We start from the raw sequence: 15648 nt of genomic DNA, 5'->3' as shown, positions 1-15648 counted from the left end.
GAGAGGAAATTAATGCAACATCACTGAGGTATCACCTCTAGGCATAACTCTCCTGAGAAATGGACACAAGACCACATTACACCATTCACACATATTTACATGGATTTCTTTCTCAAAATTAAGTGTGGTGTCAAGAGCAGGGTCTATGTGGCCCTGTGCAGGTAAACAGCCCATTACATTCTTTTATGTGACAGCTTCAAAACTGCCTGTTCATGCTGCTGCTGCTAAGTTACTTCAGTCGTGTCCGACTCTGTGCGACCCCATAGACAGCAGCCCACCAGGCTCCGCCATCCCTGGGGTTCTCCAGGCAAGAACACTGGAGTGGGTTGCCATTTCCTTCTCCAATGCATGAAAGTGAAAAGGGAAAGTGAAGTCTCTCAGTCGTGTCCGACTCTTCACGACCCCATGGACTGCAGCCCACCAGGCTCCTCCATCCATGGGATTTTCCAGGCAAGAGTACTGGAGTGGGTTGCCATTGCCTTCTCCTACCTGCTCATATAGAAACAGAATCAAACTATACACTATAACCCATAAACATTTTAAAAAATTTAGAAATTTAAAGTGCTCCAAAAGGTCTCATTTAGATATTTTAAATTTTTGTTAGAAACTGCAATAATGCACTGTATTATGAAAATATTTTATAATAGCAAATGGATTGTAACTCTGCTCAAATTGTGAAGAAACGTTTCAGTTCAGTTCAGTTACTCAGTTGTGTCCGACTCTTTGCGACCCCATGGACTGCAACACACTAGGCCTCCCTGTCCAACACCAACTCCCAGAGCCTACTCAAACTCATGTTCATCAAATCCACCCAACCATCTCATCCTCTGTTGTCCCCTTCTCCTCCTGCCTTTGATCTTTCTCAGCATCAGGGTCTTTTCCAATGAGTCAGTTCTTTGCATCAGGTGGCCAAAGTACTGGAGTCTCAGCTTCAGAATCAGTCCTTCTAGTAAATATTCAGGACTGATTTCCTGATGGACTGGTTGGATCTCCATGCAGTCCAAGGGACTCTCAAGAGTCTTCTCCAACACCACAATTCAAAAGCATCAATTCTTCAGCATTCAACTTTCTTAACAGTCCAACTCTCACATCCATACCTATGACTACTGGAAAAACCATAGTTTTGACTAGATGGACCTTTGTTGGCAAAGTAGTGTTTCTGCTTTTTAATATACTGTCTAGGTTGGTCGTAGCTTTTCTTCCAAGGAGCAAGCGTCTTTTAATTTCATGGCTGCAGTCACCATCTGCAGTGATTTTGGAGCTCCCCAAAATAAAGAAATGTTTGGAAACTCCAAAATGAAATACCACATAACCCTGCCTAATATTTTGTTGAAAGGTCAGCTATAATAATTATGCCTTAATCACTCACAGATGCACCATGTTTAAATTGTGACCCAAAAGATAAGACTACAATGTATCTTATTTTTAAGATATTTAAGCAAAATAGATTCCTGAAATTATACAGATACCAAATAATGAAAATATAATAATTTTTAAAATCTATTTTAATCAAATTTATTCTTATACTTGATAGTGATTATATGAAATTACAGTGTTTACTTGAAACATTTACACATCAAAAATAAGGAATAATAACAGGACTACAACTATGGTATTTGTAACATATATTAGGGTTAAATTTTGATTGTTATTTAGTCACTAAGTCATGTCCGACTCTTTGCAACCCCATGGACTGTAGTCTGCCAGGCTCCTCTGTCCATAGGATTTTCCAGTCAAGAATCCTGGAGTGGGTTGCCATTTCTTTCTCCATGGTATCTTCCCGATCCAGGGATCAAACCCAGGTCTCCTGCACTGCAGGCAGATTCTTTACCATCTGAGCCAGGCAAACTGGTCTTAAAATTTTCTGCTGTCATGTCTTACCTGCATACATCAGACTGATGATATTCATAAAGTTTCCTTTCCAGGTCCAATCTCTTCTTTTCGCTATAATAAAGAAGTATTTCATGAATAAATTACACTGGTCAGTAACAGGCAGTCAAATTTAGAACATGATCTCCTTTTTGAAAATGCTTCTCTGGTCTGAAGTGAAAAGAAAGTGAAAGTCGCTCAGTCATGTCTGACTCTTTGCGACCCCATGGACTATAGCCTCCCAGGTGCCTCTGTCTATGGAATTCTCCAGGCAAGAATATTCGAATGGATAGCCGTTCCCTTCTCCAGGGGATCCTCCCAACCCAGGGGTCGAACCCAGGTATCCCGCATTGCAGGCGGATTCTTTATTGTTTGAGCCACCAAGGAAGCCCAAGAATACTGGAGCCTATCCCCTCTCCAGGGGATCTTCCTGACCAGCTGAGCTACTAGGGAAACCCTCTCTGGTTTAAGAAGCAGAAAATGCCAGCTGCATGTGAAACTCAAGACACAAAAGAACTTAGCAGTCACTAGGCAAGTCAAAAAGCAGAAAGGACACCAGTATGAAGCAAAAAGAACAAGCTTTTCGAAATAAATGTGGAAATGCAGTGAGAAAAGCCTGGAAAGCAGGTTCATTCACTCTGCAAGTGTTATTTCTTGAGTGCCTTCATGAGCCAGGCTCTGCTCTAGTCCTGGAGATTGACTTGGTGAATGAGCCAACTAAGGCGCCTACCCTAAACCAGTGACATTCAAGAGGTAAGGACAGACAATACACAAGATAAACATGTAAAATACAACATGGCCAGCATCTCTGAGAGCTACAGGATTCCGCCAGGTCTAGACACGAGGCTACCCTAAAACCATCCTGGACTGCAGGTTGGGGGCTCATTCTGTTTTCCACCAGATGATCCTGGGCAGGACCTCATGGCTGAGTCAGGAAGGGGTTTCTGAGAAGCAGACCTGGCCTCACTCACGTTTAGGGGAGACCAGGTCCCTGACACCATGACTGTGATCTGGGGGCGTTTCCCTGTATAACCTGTAAACACCATCATGATCGGTCACTGACTGCCATTCCCAGGAACTACGCCACGCAGGCTTCTGAGCTTTCTGATGAGTGCTGGCAGGAAGCTGGAGGACAGAGCGGGCATGCCCACCTGCACACCTGGTCTGGTGAGAAGCAGGGGAAACTGGGCAGCAGAAACGGTGGCAGTGGCCAAAACCCAGGGGCTGGAGAGGAAAACCACTGGACAGGAGGCCATTCCAGCCTCAAAAAGAGCCCTGGGGAGGTTCAGCCGCAGACTCTGCTCCGTGATCACCAGAGTAACAGCTTCAACTGAAGCCATGCTGCTAATTTAAGCTAACATTAACTAAGGGTGAAAAAGAAATCGTATAATGTCTTTAAAAAAAAAAAAAAAAAGACTGTGAATCAAAGACAAGGATTCCGGCAAAGGAAGGGTTCAGTGGCTCCCTGTGGGAAAGGGCTGAGGCATGGTCACTTGGGAGCCCTTGATTGTTAGTTTCTATTTTCCTTCAGTCATTTTTTTCCCTTAAAACCCCCAAAGGTTATACTGTTAGCTTTATTATAAGTAAATTTCTCTGCTCAGTGTAATCTAGAATGAAAACCACTGTTTAGCCAAAATTCTTTTAAAGGGAAAATGGTGTCCAAAACCCAAACACCTAATCTCTGCTTGTGGAACACAACCCATTCCTTAGCTGGGAAGTGCCTATGTTTAAAAAAGAAAAAAAACTTGTAGAATCACCAGTTTTAAACTAGTAGCTTCAAACAGATCTTTACTTTCTCATTACTAAGAGTGAACTTGAAGTAAATATGGCATAACGGCTTCCATGTTAGAGATTTTTATTCCCTGTCTAAGATTTCACAATCAGTATGATAACAAGGAGTGGCTGACTGGACAGTGTAAGCAATTTAACACTAAATGACGAGGGCAGAGGGTCCTTAAACATGGCTATGACTTTTGTCCCTGATGTCCTTCTTCAGGCCTATTGTGCTCCTGCCAGTAAAGCATGATCATTGTCTGTTTGCAAGGAACCATCAGATGGACCCAGCTGGAGGGTTATCCTCTGGGATGAGAGGTGTAGCCTATGAAACTGCGAGGAACACGAAAGACAGGTCAAGACAGGGGAATGTGTCCAGACTGGGAGAGGCTGGAGAGACACGTTAACACAGGTTCACAGGTGGAATCCTGGACCAGGAAAAAAAAGGTGTTAAGACAGCTGCTGAAATTTGATTGGAGTTTGTGGACTGGTATATGGATGTTAGTTTCCTGACAAGAAGGGTTATTTGGTAACCGTGTCAGGGGCATCACATACCTGCCCTTTTCAAATGGTTTGGACAAGTCTCGTGCTCTTAGACAGGCAGACAGACAAATAGAAAGGGGGAAAGAAAATGAAATAAAAAGTTAAGAGTTGAGAGATCTGGGTGAGGGGAATACTAGAAGTCTTTGTCCTATTTACCTGCAACTTTTCTGTAAGCTTGGCCTTGTTTTAAAATAATTTTAAAAATTCACCCCTCACATGGAAAAGGACCACAGTCTTTATGGAAATCCATCAGCTCTCAAACAACCAGTTCTTTTCAATAAAGAATGTAAAACTTCCTCATTCCTACTCTATCTTCACTACACACAGACATCCACTGGTCACACTTCTCTACTCTAACACTTCAAAAACTGAAAAATCACAGTCAAACACCTCTTGGCCTTCTAATTCCAGACAAAATGATGCTGATCTCATTACCTCTTCCTCACAGGCTCATTTTTCTGAACACATCCACACGGCAGCACTCCAACACTGACTTTCCTATCTGTTCTTCTCAATCTAAGACTTAAGATATTTACCCCAACAAAAAAGCCAGAGAAAGGCTTATTGGGAGGATCATCTTGCAATTTCTGCACCTTAAATCTCTATTTCAAAATCTTTAAATACCCAGCCCTGGGATGTATATTCACAGGTCCAAGTTTGTATCACCTCATCCTAGACCTGACCTTTTGAAGTTTTACACACCTGGGTGGTCCTCAAAGCATAGCCACCAGCTTTAGTTTTCTCCTTATAAGCCACTTGTTACTTTGTTTTTGTCTCAATACCATCTTCAGCTTTACTCAACAAATATCACAGCATCAATTTCTGGACTATTATGGTATCTCACTCTGAATCAATACCGGCACTGAAAAAACTGGGGTTGGTTAATAGCCTTTCAAAGGGATGTTTTTATATGATTTTAAGAGTCGATTCCACATTCATGTTGCTACCATGCTTGTGGCACTAGATACATTGTAACAAATCACTGCATCAAGCTCTTTTAGATTCAGTGACTGGCCTTCATCACAATGAGGAGAAAACACCAGAAAACACCTTAAACAAAAAGGAAAAAATTCAGAATATAAAATTACATCTATATGTGACAACAGCTAAGACAACGTGGGTTAAAAATATACCACTTACGAAGTGGACTGCCAGGAGTTGGTGATGGACAGGGAGGCCTGGCATGCTACAGTCCACGGAGTCGCAAAGAGTCGGACACGACTAAGCAACTGACCTGAACTAAACACTGCGATGGCCCACCTCTTAAGAGAACTGAGAAAAGACAAGTTGTTTTTCTCTTTCATTCCCAGGACATTTCCAGACTGACAAACCAGCTGTGACTACCTGCGGTTGCAGACATCAAAACAGCTCCAGTTTTAGGAGACAAAGGTCCTTACGGTCACTGGGATTGATCAAACAAACAGGTACATCCAAACACTGAAATAGGATATAGACAATAATATTCATTGCTCATTGCTTTGCAAAACTAACAGCTTTCAACTTTCTTTTACTTTAAGGCTCACTGCTCTCAGTTCAGTTCAGCTGCTCAGTCGTGTCTCACTCTTTGCGATCCCATGGACTGCAATATGCCAGGCCTCCCTGTCCATCGCCAACTCCCAGAGTTTACTCAAACTCATGTCCACTGAGTCAGTGATGCCATCCAAACATCTCAATCTCTGTCGTCCCCTTCTCCCACCTTCAATCTTTCCCAGCATCAGGTCTTTTCAAATCAGTCAGTTCTTCGCATCAGGTGGCCAAAGTATTGGGGTTTCAGCTTCAGCATCGGTCCTTCCAATGAATATTCAGGACTGATCTCCTTTAGGATTGACTGGTTGGATCTCCTTGCAGTCCAAGGGACTCTCAAGAGTCTTCTCCAACACCACAGTTCAAAAGCATCAATTTTTCAGTGTTCAGCTTTCTTTATAGACCAACTCTCACATCCATACATGACTACTGGAAAAACCATACCTTTGACTAGACACACCTTTGTTGGCAAAGTAATGTCTCCGCTTTTTAATATACTGTCTAGGTTGGTCATAACTTTCCTTCCAAGGAGCAAGCATCTTTTAATTTCATGGCTGCAGTCACCATCTGCAGTGATCTTGGAGCCCAAAAAAATAAAGTCTGACACTGTTTCCACTGTTTCCCCTTCTATTTGCCATGAAGTGATGGGACCAGATGCCATGATCTTAGTTTTCTTAATGTTGAGCTTTAAGCCAACTTTTTCATTCTCCTCTTTCACTTTCATCAAGAGGCTCTTTAGTTCTTCTTCACTTTCTGCCATAAGGGTGGTGTCATCTGCATATGTGAGTTATTGATATTTCTACCAGCAATCTTGATTCCAGCTTGTGCTTCTTCCAGCCCAGTGTCTCTCATGATGTACTCTGCATATAAGTTAAATAAGCAGGCTGACAATATACAGCCTTGACATACTCCTTTACCAGTTTGGGACCAGTCTGTTGTTCCATATCCAGTTCTAACTGTTGCTTCCTGACGTGCATACAGATTTCTCAGGAGGCAGGTCAGGTGGTTTGGTATTCCCATCTCTTGAAGAATTTTCCAGTTTGTTGTGGTCCACACAGTCAAAGGCTTTGGCATGGTCAATAAAGCAGATGTTTTTCTGGAACTCGCTTTTTCGACGATCTGATAGATATTGGCAATTTGATCTCTGGTTCCTCTGCCTTTTCTAAATCCAGCTTGAACATCTGGAAGTTCACAGTTCATGTACTGTTGAAACCTGGCTTGCAGAATTTTGAGCATTACTTTACTAGCACGTGAGATGAGTGCAATTGTGCGGTAGTTTGAGCATTCTTTGGTATTGCCTTTCTTTGGGACTAGAATGAAAATCAACCTTTTCCAGTCCTGTGTCAACTGCTGAGTTTTCCAAATTTGCTGGCATATTGAGCGCAGCACTTCTACAGCATCATCTTTTAGGATTTGAAATAGCTCAACTGGAATTCCATCACCTCTACTCGCTTTGCTCGTAGTGATACTTCCTAAGGCCCACTTAACTTCGAATTCCAGTATGTCTGGCTCTAGGTTGGTGATCACACCATTGTGGTTATCTGGGTCGTGAAGATCTTTTTTGTATAGTTCTTCTGTGTATTCTTGCCACCTCTTCTTAATATCTTTTGCTTCTGTTAGACAAAACAGAATCTCACTGCTCTACTAGACAAAAAAAAAAATCTCTGGCCTTACTTTACCTCAAAGCCCCTATCTCTGGTGATGAACATGTCAGAGAAGCTGAATGACCAGCTCAAGGTCACATAACTGTTCATGGACTAGAAGCTTGGTTTCTACATTTCTCTTGCAGTTTTCTCTGCATCCAAAGTTATTTGCCTCTGTGTTTATTACCTATGCATTAGAGTTAGTTAGGGACTTTTTAAAATGAAAAATGAATACACACAGTAACAGATTTGTACTGACTCAAAAATGAAAAAAAATCTCCCAAGGCAGAACCATGAATAGGCTATAAAGCATGACTCAGATTCCTTATATAATTTCAACAGCCTCACCTTGCTTAACAGTGCAACCATTAAGTATTAAACATAAAGTGAGTAATAATCATTACACAGTTATCATACCATAAGGACTATAAACGGCCAGGTGTTCTGAGCACAGGAAACAAAAATGATAACTCACAATTAACTTCGTTTTTGTTTTTTTAATGCTATCATTCAAACTAGTAACATTTTAAAATTAGAACGTGGGTTAAGGGGAACTTCCCTGGTGGTCCAATGGTTAAGACTCTGCACTTCTAATGCAGGGGTTGCGGGTTTGATCCCTGGTCCAGGAACTAAGATCCCACATGCCACATGGTAAGACCAAAAAATTAAAATAAAAATAAAATTAGAACATGGGTTAAGAGATACAAATAACTCAAGGCCTGTGGTAAGGAAGCCACTCTTTTAACAGAATAGAGTCAACGAGCCCTTTAAGTGTATGATGCACAGAGCAATGTTTTGTCCCTTAATTATCAGGTGTGTGCATTTAATACCATTTTTGAAATATCATGATGCCAGTTTTCCTGATTGACCAGAAAATGGTCACTATTTAGTGGTAAATGAGTGGCTACTCAGTTCTACATAACACATTCCCAACTCCTGGACACTAGCTGGTTGACTTTGGACACCAGCTGGGGGACACTAGCTGGCTGACACTTCTACTCATTCAATAAACATGTATCCAGTCCCTCTGCCATTTCAGGTACTCTAACATGAGCCGAAGGTCCAGCTCTATATGGCTCCTGTCCTCTTGGAATTCTCAGTGTAGGCAGGATTCAAGTCACTTGATGCACTACCTAGAAGTCTTGAAGAATGCACATAAGTCAGGAATTGGTTGATTCATACTTGGCACAGGGAAGGCACTACAAGAACTGAATTTTTTTTAAGTTGGAGGAGAGGTGAGTGGGTGGGTGGGTGTGCAGTGGTATGTCAGAAAGAAAACAAGACGTAGAAAGATTAAGAGTTAAACAAAATAAATAATAATAAATTAAAAGGTGAGGAAGATTAAGGAAGCCTGTTGCAGATGCTCTATAAATAATCTGATAGGAATTAAATTTAGCATAGGATGAATACAATTCCTTTTCAAAACCAGTAACTTCTGCCTTTACTTTACATGTAACTATTGTCATTTCAGAATCATCACTGCGTGCAGCACCCCTCTTCAGTAAAATGACTCTGTAACTTTTAAACACTCATTAAAAGTGCTATTTATCAAAAGATCCAAAATTCTATTTCCTTTCTTGTCGACTAATGAGATTTCCAACTCCAATTAACTTAGCAGCTAAATAATAGCTTCAACAACCAATCTTTTATGTAGATATTTGTAGTAAATTGCTTTGTAATTTTCTCTCTTTACAGTGATCAAGCGGTTTTCAGTGATTCTCATCTTTTCATGTCTTAATCAACGTATCACGAACCATCTTAAAGTTGGGACTTCTCCCGCTGGAAATCTGGCCCTGTAAAAGTCTCGTGCATTTAAACAGGGCGCATGTTTGACAAACACACGCACACACACACACACACACTCTCCCGCCTGCGTTCCTGGGCCTGTCATCACCGAGGGAGCGCGGCTGTCAGGGCGTGATGACAACCTGAAGGGCCGGGGAGGGGAGTGTGGAAGGGGACCAGAGAAACTCACACGCTTTGATTGAGAGTGACAGGCAGGAGACTCCGGCTTTCACTCCTGGGCGCATCCAGGGACATTCCCGCCGGGGACCTCCCACGGCGGGGTGGAGGGCAGTGTCTCCGGTAAACTCCGTCCTCCGGGAGTTTGGGGGACAGGGCTGGTCTGGACTCCAGCCCAGGGGAACCGTGGTCGGGGGCGGGGCTCCCGTGGACCCTCGGGCCGGCCGACTCCCCGCCCCCGCCCCAGCTAGGCCGTACCTGTTCCGCAGCCCTTGCTGGAGGTGGGCCACCTGCTCATAGTAGTCGGGGCTCGGAAGCGCGGAAGCCCCGCGCGTCCCACCGCCGCGGCCGCTCCGCTCCGTCATGGGACGGTTGAGGTCCTGGTTGTCCCAGGCGACAGCCCCAACATGCACCGCGAGCCGACACGGCGCCCGGACGCCGCGCGGGGGGCGGGGCTCGGACCGTGGAGGGGCGGGGCAGACGGCCTCGGGGGCGGGACGCCGTTCAGAGGCGGGGCAGACGGCCAAGAGGGCCCGGGCGAGGAGCTGTGGAGGCCGGGGCACACGCCTCGGTGTCGGGACGCCCTGCAGGGGCGTGACAGACGGCCAAGAGGGGCGGGGCGCCCGGGAAGAGGGCGGGCCGAGTCTGCGTACGGATGGTGGAGAGGCGGGCTTGTAACTTGGTATCCAAGGCCTCACTGTACCACCCCCACCCAACCCCTGCCGCGAGACTGGGGCTTTCCTCTCCTCTAACCGTTCGGAGTTCTTGAGGGAGAGACCCTGGCCCTCCTTCGGACGGGGCCCTTCTCTGAAGGCCAGGTCTGAAGATGACCCCTGATCCTCGCCCCTCCACGGTAAAGAGGATGGAGGCTGGGCTAGAGTAATCCCGTGATGGGTGTGTTTTGCGGGGGTGGGCATCAAACTGCTTTAATTTGACTAGGTGCATACACTCCTTCCCTCCCTTCTTACCAGAATTTGCTGAGTGTTGGCATCCCTAAGGGCGCAGCGGGTAAAGAATCCGCCAGCCTTGCAGGGATCCAGATTCGATCCCTGGGTAAGGAAAATCCCCTGGAGAAGGGAATGGCTACCCCTTCCCACTTTCCTTTCCTGGGAAATCGCATGGACAGAGGAGCCTAGCAGGCTGTATAGTCCATGGGGTAGCAAAGGGTCAGATGGGACTGAGTAACTAATACTCTTTTTTCACTGAATGGCCTAGTGGCTTTCCCTACTTTTTTCAATTTAAGCCTGAATTTTGCAGTAAAGAGCTCATTTTCTGAGCCACTGCTGCTGCTGCTGCTGCTGCTAAGTCGCTTCAGTCGTGTCCGACTCTGTGCGACCCCATAGACGGTAGCCCACCAGGCTCCCCCGTCTCTGGAATTCTCCAGGCAAGAACACTGGAGTGGGTTGCCATTTCTTCTCCAATGCATGAAAGTGAAAAGTGAAAGTGAAGTCGCTCAGTCGTGTCCCACCCTCAGCGACCCCATGGACTGCAGCCTACCAGGCTCCTCCTTCCATGGGATTTTCTAGGCAAAAGTACTGGAGTGGGGTGCCATTGTCAGCTGCAAACATAATCTGATATCCATGTATAGAGTCATCTCTTGTCGGAAAAGGGTGTTTGCTATGATCAGAATGTTCTTTTGACAAAACCCTGTAAGCCTTTGCCTGCTTCATTTTGCCACCCCAAAGCCAAACTTGCCTGTTATTCTAGATATCTCTTGACTTCGTACTTTTGCATTCCGATATTCTGTGATGAAAAGGAAATCTTTTTTTGGTGTTGGTTCTGGAAGGTGTTGTAGGTCTTCATAGAAGTGGTCAACTTTAGCTTCTTTGGCATCAGTGGTTGGGGCATAGACTTGGATTATTGTGTTGTTGAATGGTTTGCCTTGGAAATGAACTGAGACCATTCTGTCATTTTTGAAGTTGCATCCAAGTACTGCGTTTCCAACTGTTGTTGACTACGAGGGTCAACTGTTGTTGACTATGGACTTGTTGACTACTCCATGTCTTCTGAGGAATTCTTGCTCACAGTAGTCATCTGAAATAAATTTCTGTCCTTTTTATTGTGCTGATTCCTAAGATGTCAATGTTCACTCTTGCCATCTCCTGCTGACCACACCCAATTTACCTTGATTCATGAACCTAACATTCTAGGTTCCTATGCAATATTGTTCTTTACAGCATTGGGCTTTGCTTATCACCACCAGACACATCCATAACTGAGCGTCGTTTCTGCCTTGGCCTAGTCACTTCATTCTTCCTGGGGCTATTAGTAATTGTCATAGCTTTTTGCCTTTTCATACTGTTTACGTGGTTCTTGCAGCAAGAATACTGGAGTGGGTTGTCATTTCCTCCTCCAGTGGACCATGTTTTGTCAGAACTCTTCACTATGACCCCTCTGCCTTGAGTGGCCCTGCATGGCATGGCTCATAGCTTCACTGAGTTACACAAGCCCCTTTGCCATGACACGGCTGTGATCCACGAAAGGGTTTGTTCCCATACCAGCACTTAAATGCAGAACAAAATATGAAAAAGACAAAATGCTCAGTCCTTAGCAACAGTGTTCAACCCTGACAGTAGAACCCTGTTACTTGAAAGTCTGTGCTGCCCCTCAGGCTGTGGCTAAGGCTGCAGGTTACATTAATGTTTGGTAAAGAGGGGGAACTTGCTAGCAAGTTGCTTGCAAAGTTGACATTTCTGCACAGAGCTGGGTGGACAATACTTCATCTGGGACTCTGGAGCCTGCTGCTTCTTCCACTGTCCCGTTGTGTGACCACGCACAAATCACCTCTTCACGTTCAGGGTTCCTCATGTGTAAAACTGGGAGGCCGTTACTGCAGGATCTGCCGGTGTTGTTTCTATAATGATAAGATTCATTAGTGTGTATGAGTGTTTAGAAGGGGGCCCAGGACATAGGAAGAAGAATCCATTTTTATCATTATCATCATCACTCATTTGGGGGAAAACTTCCTGAAGAACAATAACCGTTCTCTAAAACCCACAGGAAAAAAGAAGCTGTAGAATTTCTTTAGTCTCTTATTCTTCACTTCTTTTGTGTTTTTTTTCTCAGCCATTAATTTCACTTACTTGTGTGACAGGTGTGACTTAAACTAGGAAATAAATCATCAACAGAAGAGATGGACCATTCAAAGGTCTGCAAGGAAACCCATAAAAGAGGGGATATATGTATACGTATAGCTGATTCACTTTTCTGTGCAGTAGAAACTAGCACAACATTGTAAAGCAATTATACTCCAATAAAATTTTAAAAATAAAATGATGGTGTTACTCAGCCTCCTTTTCACATATGTTAGGTCCAGAGCAAGAGGATGCATGGAGACCTTCATGCCATCTGTCCAAATATTAACCAATTATAAATCAAGATGACAAATTGTAGATAAAATATGTTCTCCTACCTTGTCCAAGGTGGCTTCATAAAAGGGAGAATTCCTGCAGGGTCTTTTAATCCTTGGAAAGGAGCTTAGGCCCCTTTGACCAGGAGATGTCAGGGTGGTGGACACCTGGAATATGTCCTAGAAGGGTGTGTGTATGTGTTTATGAGACCTCCAGGAAAGCATGTCCCCTGGCCCTGGGGCTTCCTCACCTTGGATGGAGTGGCATGAACAGACAAAGGCCAGAGCAGGCTCTGTAACATATAGAAGCCAGAGCAGGGGCCTTCTGCCTGAATCTAAGGGTAGTACTGAAGTTACTTTTATTTAGTTGTTAGAGCAAATCATTATACCAAGTTGATCCCATGGTAGTGAGCAAAGGTTTACCTTACAAATTTTACTGCAAACAATATTCTACTACAACCCTGGCAAAAAACAAATGCATGTTTGACAATACTCTATGTAGGTCCATCCCTACCAGTATTAGTTTTTCAAGGAAAAAAAAAATCCCCAAACAATATAATTAATTCCTTTCAGCAAATACACAGAGTAAGCAGATTAAGCAGTCTTTTAGCATCCCAGATTTTTATTAGGCCATTTTAGGAGTCTAAAATTAAATACAATTAAACAGTTAATAGATAATTCAAAATCATTGTAATTTGCATTCTTGGGCTGATTTATTAATGACATATGACAAACCTAGGTGCGGGATCTGTTTATTAACAATAACACCTAGCAAATTAAATGAATATTTTTAGAGTATTTATGCTAAAATTACGCATTCTCAATGGTGACAGACCTTTAATATACCGTTCTTCACTTTGAATATTTAATTTTCTGGAGCACTCTCCTTTACTATTGCTCTTAAGTCCCCTTATATTAGGAGAGCTGATTTCTGTAAGCAGCTCTGCTCTTAGCTTATGTGGATGACAGGCCATCATGTCTTCCTTGATGGGCAAGGTTTCTTACAAGCCACAGAACGGCTTGTTGGAAAGCCACAGAATTTGTTAGTTGGAAATTAGTTGAGGAATGTAGCCTCAGGTTCTTGTTTTTCAGAGGAGGAGAAAGGTATGGGTTAGATAAGGGACTTGGCAAAGGTGATGCAATCAGTCACTTATGTAATATTAATGAGCTAGTTCCAAAGATGGTTCCCTAATAGTCCCATTAAGCAAACAGCAAAAAAAGCCACTCTCTAATCCTGCTAGTCATATGGATCTTAGAGTGACTCTTAGGAAGTTGCCGTTTTTGTAGCTCTGAAACAGTTGAATCAATGGATGGAAAATTGATTTCAGAAATATGCTGAAATTAACATTATACATTTTAAAATGTGAACACCATGCAAACATTTTAAAATTAAATTCTCTGTATTTGAGTCAATAACTGCTTGGACATTATATTAGTTTCCCAGGGCTACCATGATAGAGTACCACACACTGGGTGGCTTAAATAGCAGAAATTCATTGTGTCATAGTTCTGGAAGTCAGAAGTCTGAGATCAGGGTGTTGGCAGGAATGATTCCTTCTGAGAGCACTGAGGGAGAATCTATCCCATGCCACTCCTCTAGCTTCCATGGCTTGCTAGCCATCTTCTGCATTCCTTGGCTTGTGGATGCATCACTGAATCCCTGCCTTTATTTTCACATGGCATTCCCCCTGTGTGTATGTGTGTTTCCAAATTTCCCCTTTTATAAGGATACCAGTCATGTTGGATTAGGGGCTCACCTTCCTCCAGTATAACCTCATCTTCACTAATTATACCTGCAATGACTCTACTTTGAAAGAAAGTCACATTCTTAGATACTGGGAGTTGTGACTTCAACATATAAATTGGGGGCATGGTTAGACAATAAATGATTCAACCCATAACAGACATGAACACAAGAAAGTATCATTTTGCAATCACTGCACAGTCTGTAAGTAGAGATGACTCAAAAAATAGAAAGTGGGAGAAAGTCCGCAGCATCACATATATGTGTGTGTGTGTATGTGTGTGTCTTTAGCCACTATATATATATTTATGTCTTTAGCCACCCCTGCCACTGAGTGCATACACCAGTGCAAACCCATGAAAGTCCTCATTTAAACCCCATGAGAGTCCTTTGAGTGCCCTGCAAGTTTAAGCAACTGGCCTAATATCACACTGCCACCATGTTCTTGGCCAGTTAGTGGTAGTGTCGAAATTCAAACACAGACTCTTTCAATTCCCAAGTCTATCCTTTCTTAGCCTCCATTCTATATGGCCTTGAAACTCACATTAGTTACTGATCTTTTTTTATTTTTCTTGAAAGAGATGTGTAAAGAATATACTATGTGACCAAGAAGAGTTTTTATATATACATAGTTTATTCTTTGGGAAAGCAGTATTCCTTGACATAGAATGCTTTCTTCTACATACTGTGATAGATCACTGTGTGGTTGCCATTGTGTTAATTTTCCTCCTTAGCCTTCAGAAAGACTACATTTCTCATTCTTTCTAGCAGTGCTTTGGGTCTATTTGACCCAATCTGGGCAATAAAACTGAGCAAAAGAGATGCAGCCACTTCCAGACCTGAAGATCCTGTACTATCTTTCCCACTTTTAACTAGGTGACCAGTTGGATGCAAAAAAGAGATCAGAGGCCCTGGAAGAAGAGTGAATGGCTATAAAGAGCATAGGACTATAACTTAGGCAAGAAGTAAACCTTTATTGTGTTGAGTCACTGATCTTTTGGGGTTGTTTGTTTCAGCAGCTAGCATTACTCATCCTAACCCATACACAAACATTCCATATGCAAGAATTACACAGATGCATCAAACTATCTTTCTGCAACATCCTCAATGAGAATTTATTGAGAGACCTTTGAGTGCTCTGCAAGTTTAAGCAACTGGCCTAACATCACACTACCACCATGTTCTTGGCCAGTTGTTGGTAGTGTCGAAATTATAAACTTGTGGTAGTGTCAAAAAATAAA

The 15648-nt window shown here is 43.2% G+C and overlaps 1 protein-coding gene across 3 annotated transcripts in view; it reads right to left on the bottom strand.

Annotated features, from left to right (window-relative positions):
* Positions 1-9760, bottom strand: part of KIZ (kizuna centrosomal protein) — a 93230-nt gene extending 83470 nt beyond the window's left edge. For all 3 annotated transcript variants that reach the window (XR_011466487.1, XM_070381171.1, XM_070381172.1), the window contains exons 1-2: positions 9573-9760; positions 1882-1944 (exon numbers count right to left, since the gene is read on the bottom strand). Coding sequence is in view for 2 of the 3 variants with exons in the window: in XM_070381171.1 (XP_070237272.1) it covers positions 1882-1944; positions 9573-9679 (170 nt within the window). In the remaining variant the exon portion in view is untranslated. The remainder of the gene's footprint in view (positions 1-1881; positions 1945-9572) is intronic.
* Positions 9761-15648: the final 5888 nt, after the last annotated feature.

Source organism: Bos mutus, chromosome 13, assembly GCF_027580195.1.
Source record: "Bos mutus isolate GX-2022 chromosome 13, NWIPB_WYAK_1.1, whole genome shotgun sequence".
Taxonomy (NCBI): domain Eukaryota; kingdom Metazoa; phylum Chordata; class Mammalia; order Artiodactyla; family Bovidae; genus Bos; species Bos mutus.
Note: the sequence above shows the minus strand (reverse complement) of the source record. Positions and strands in the feature narration are given on the sequence as shown.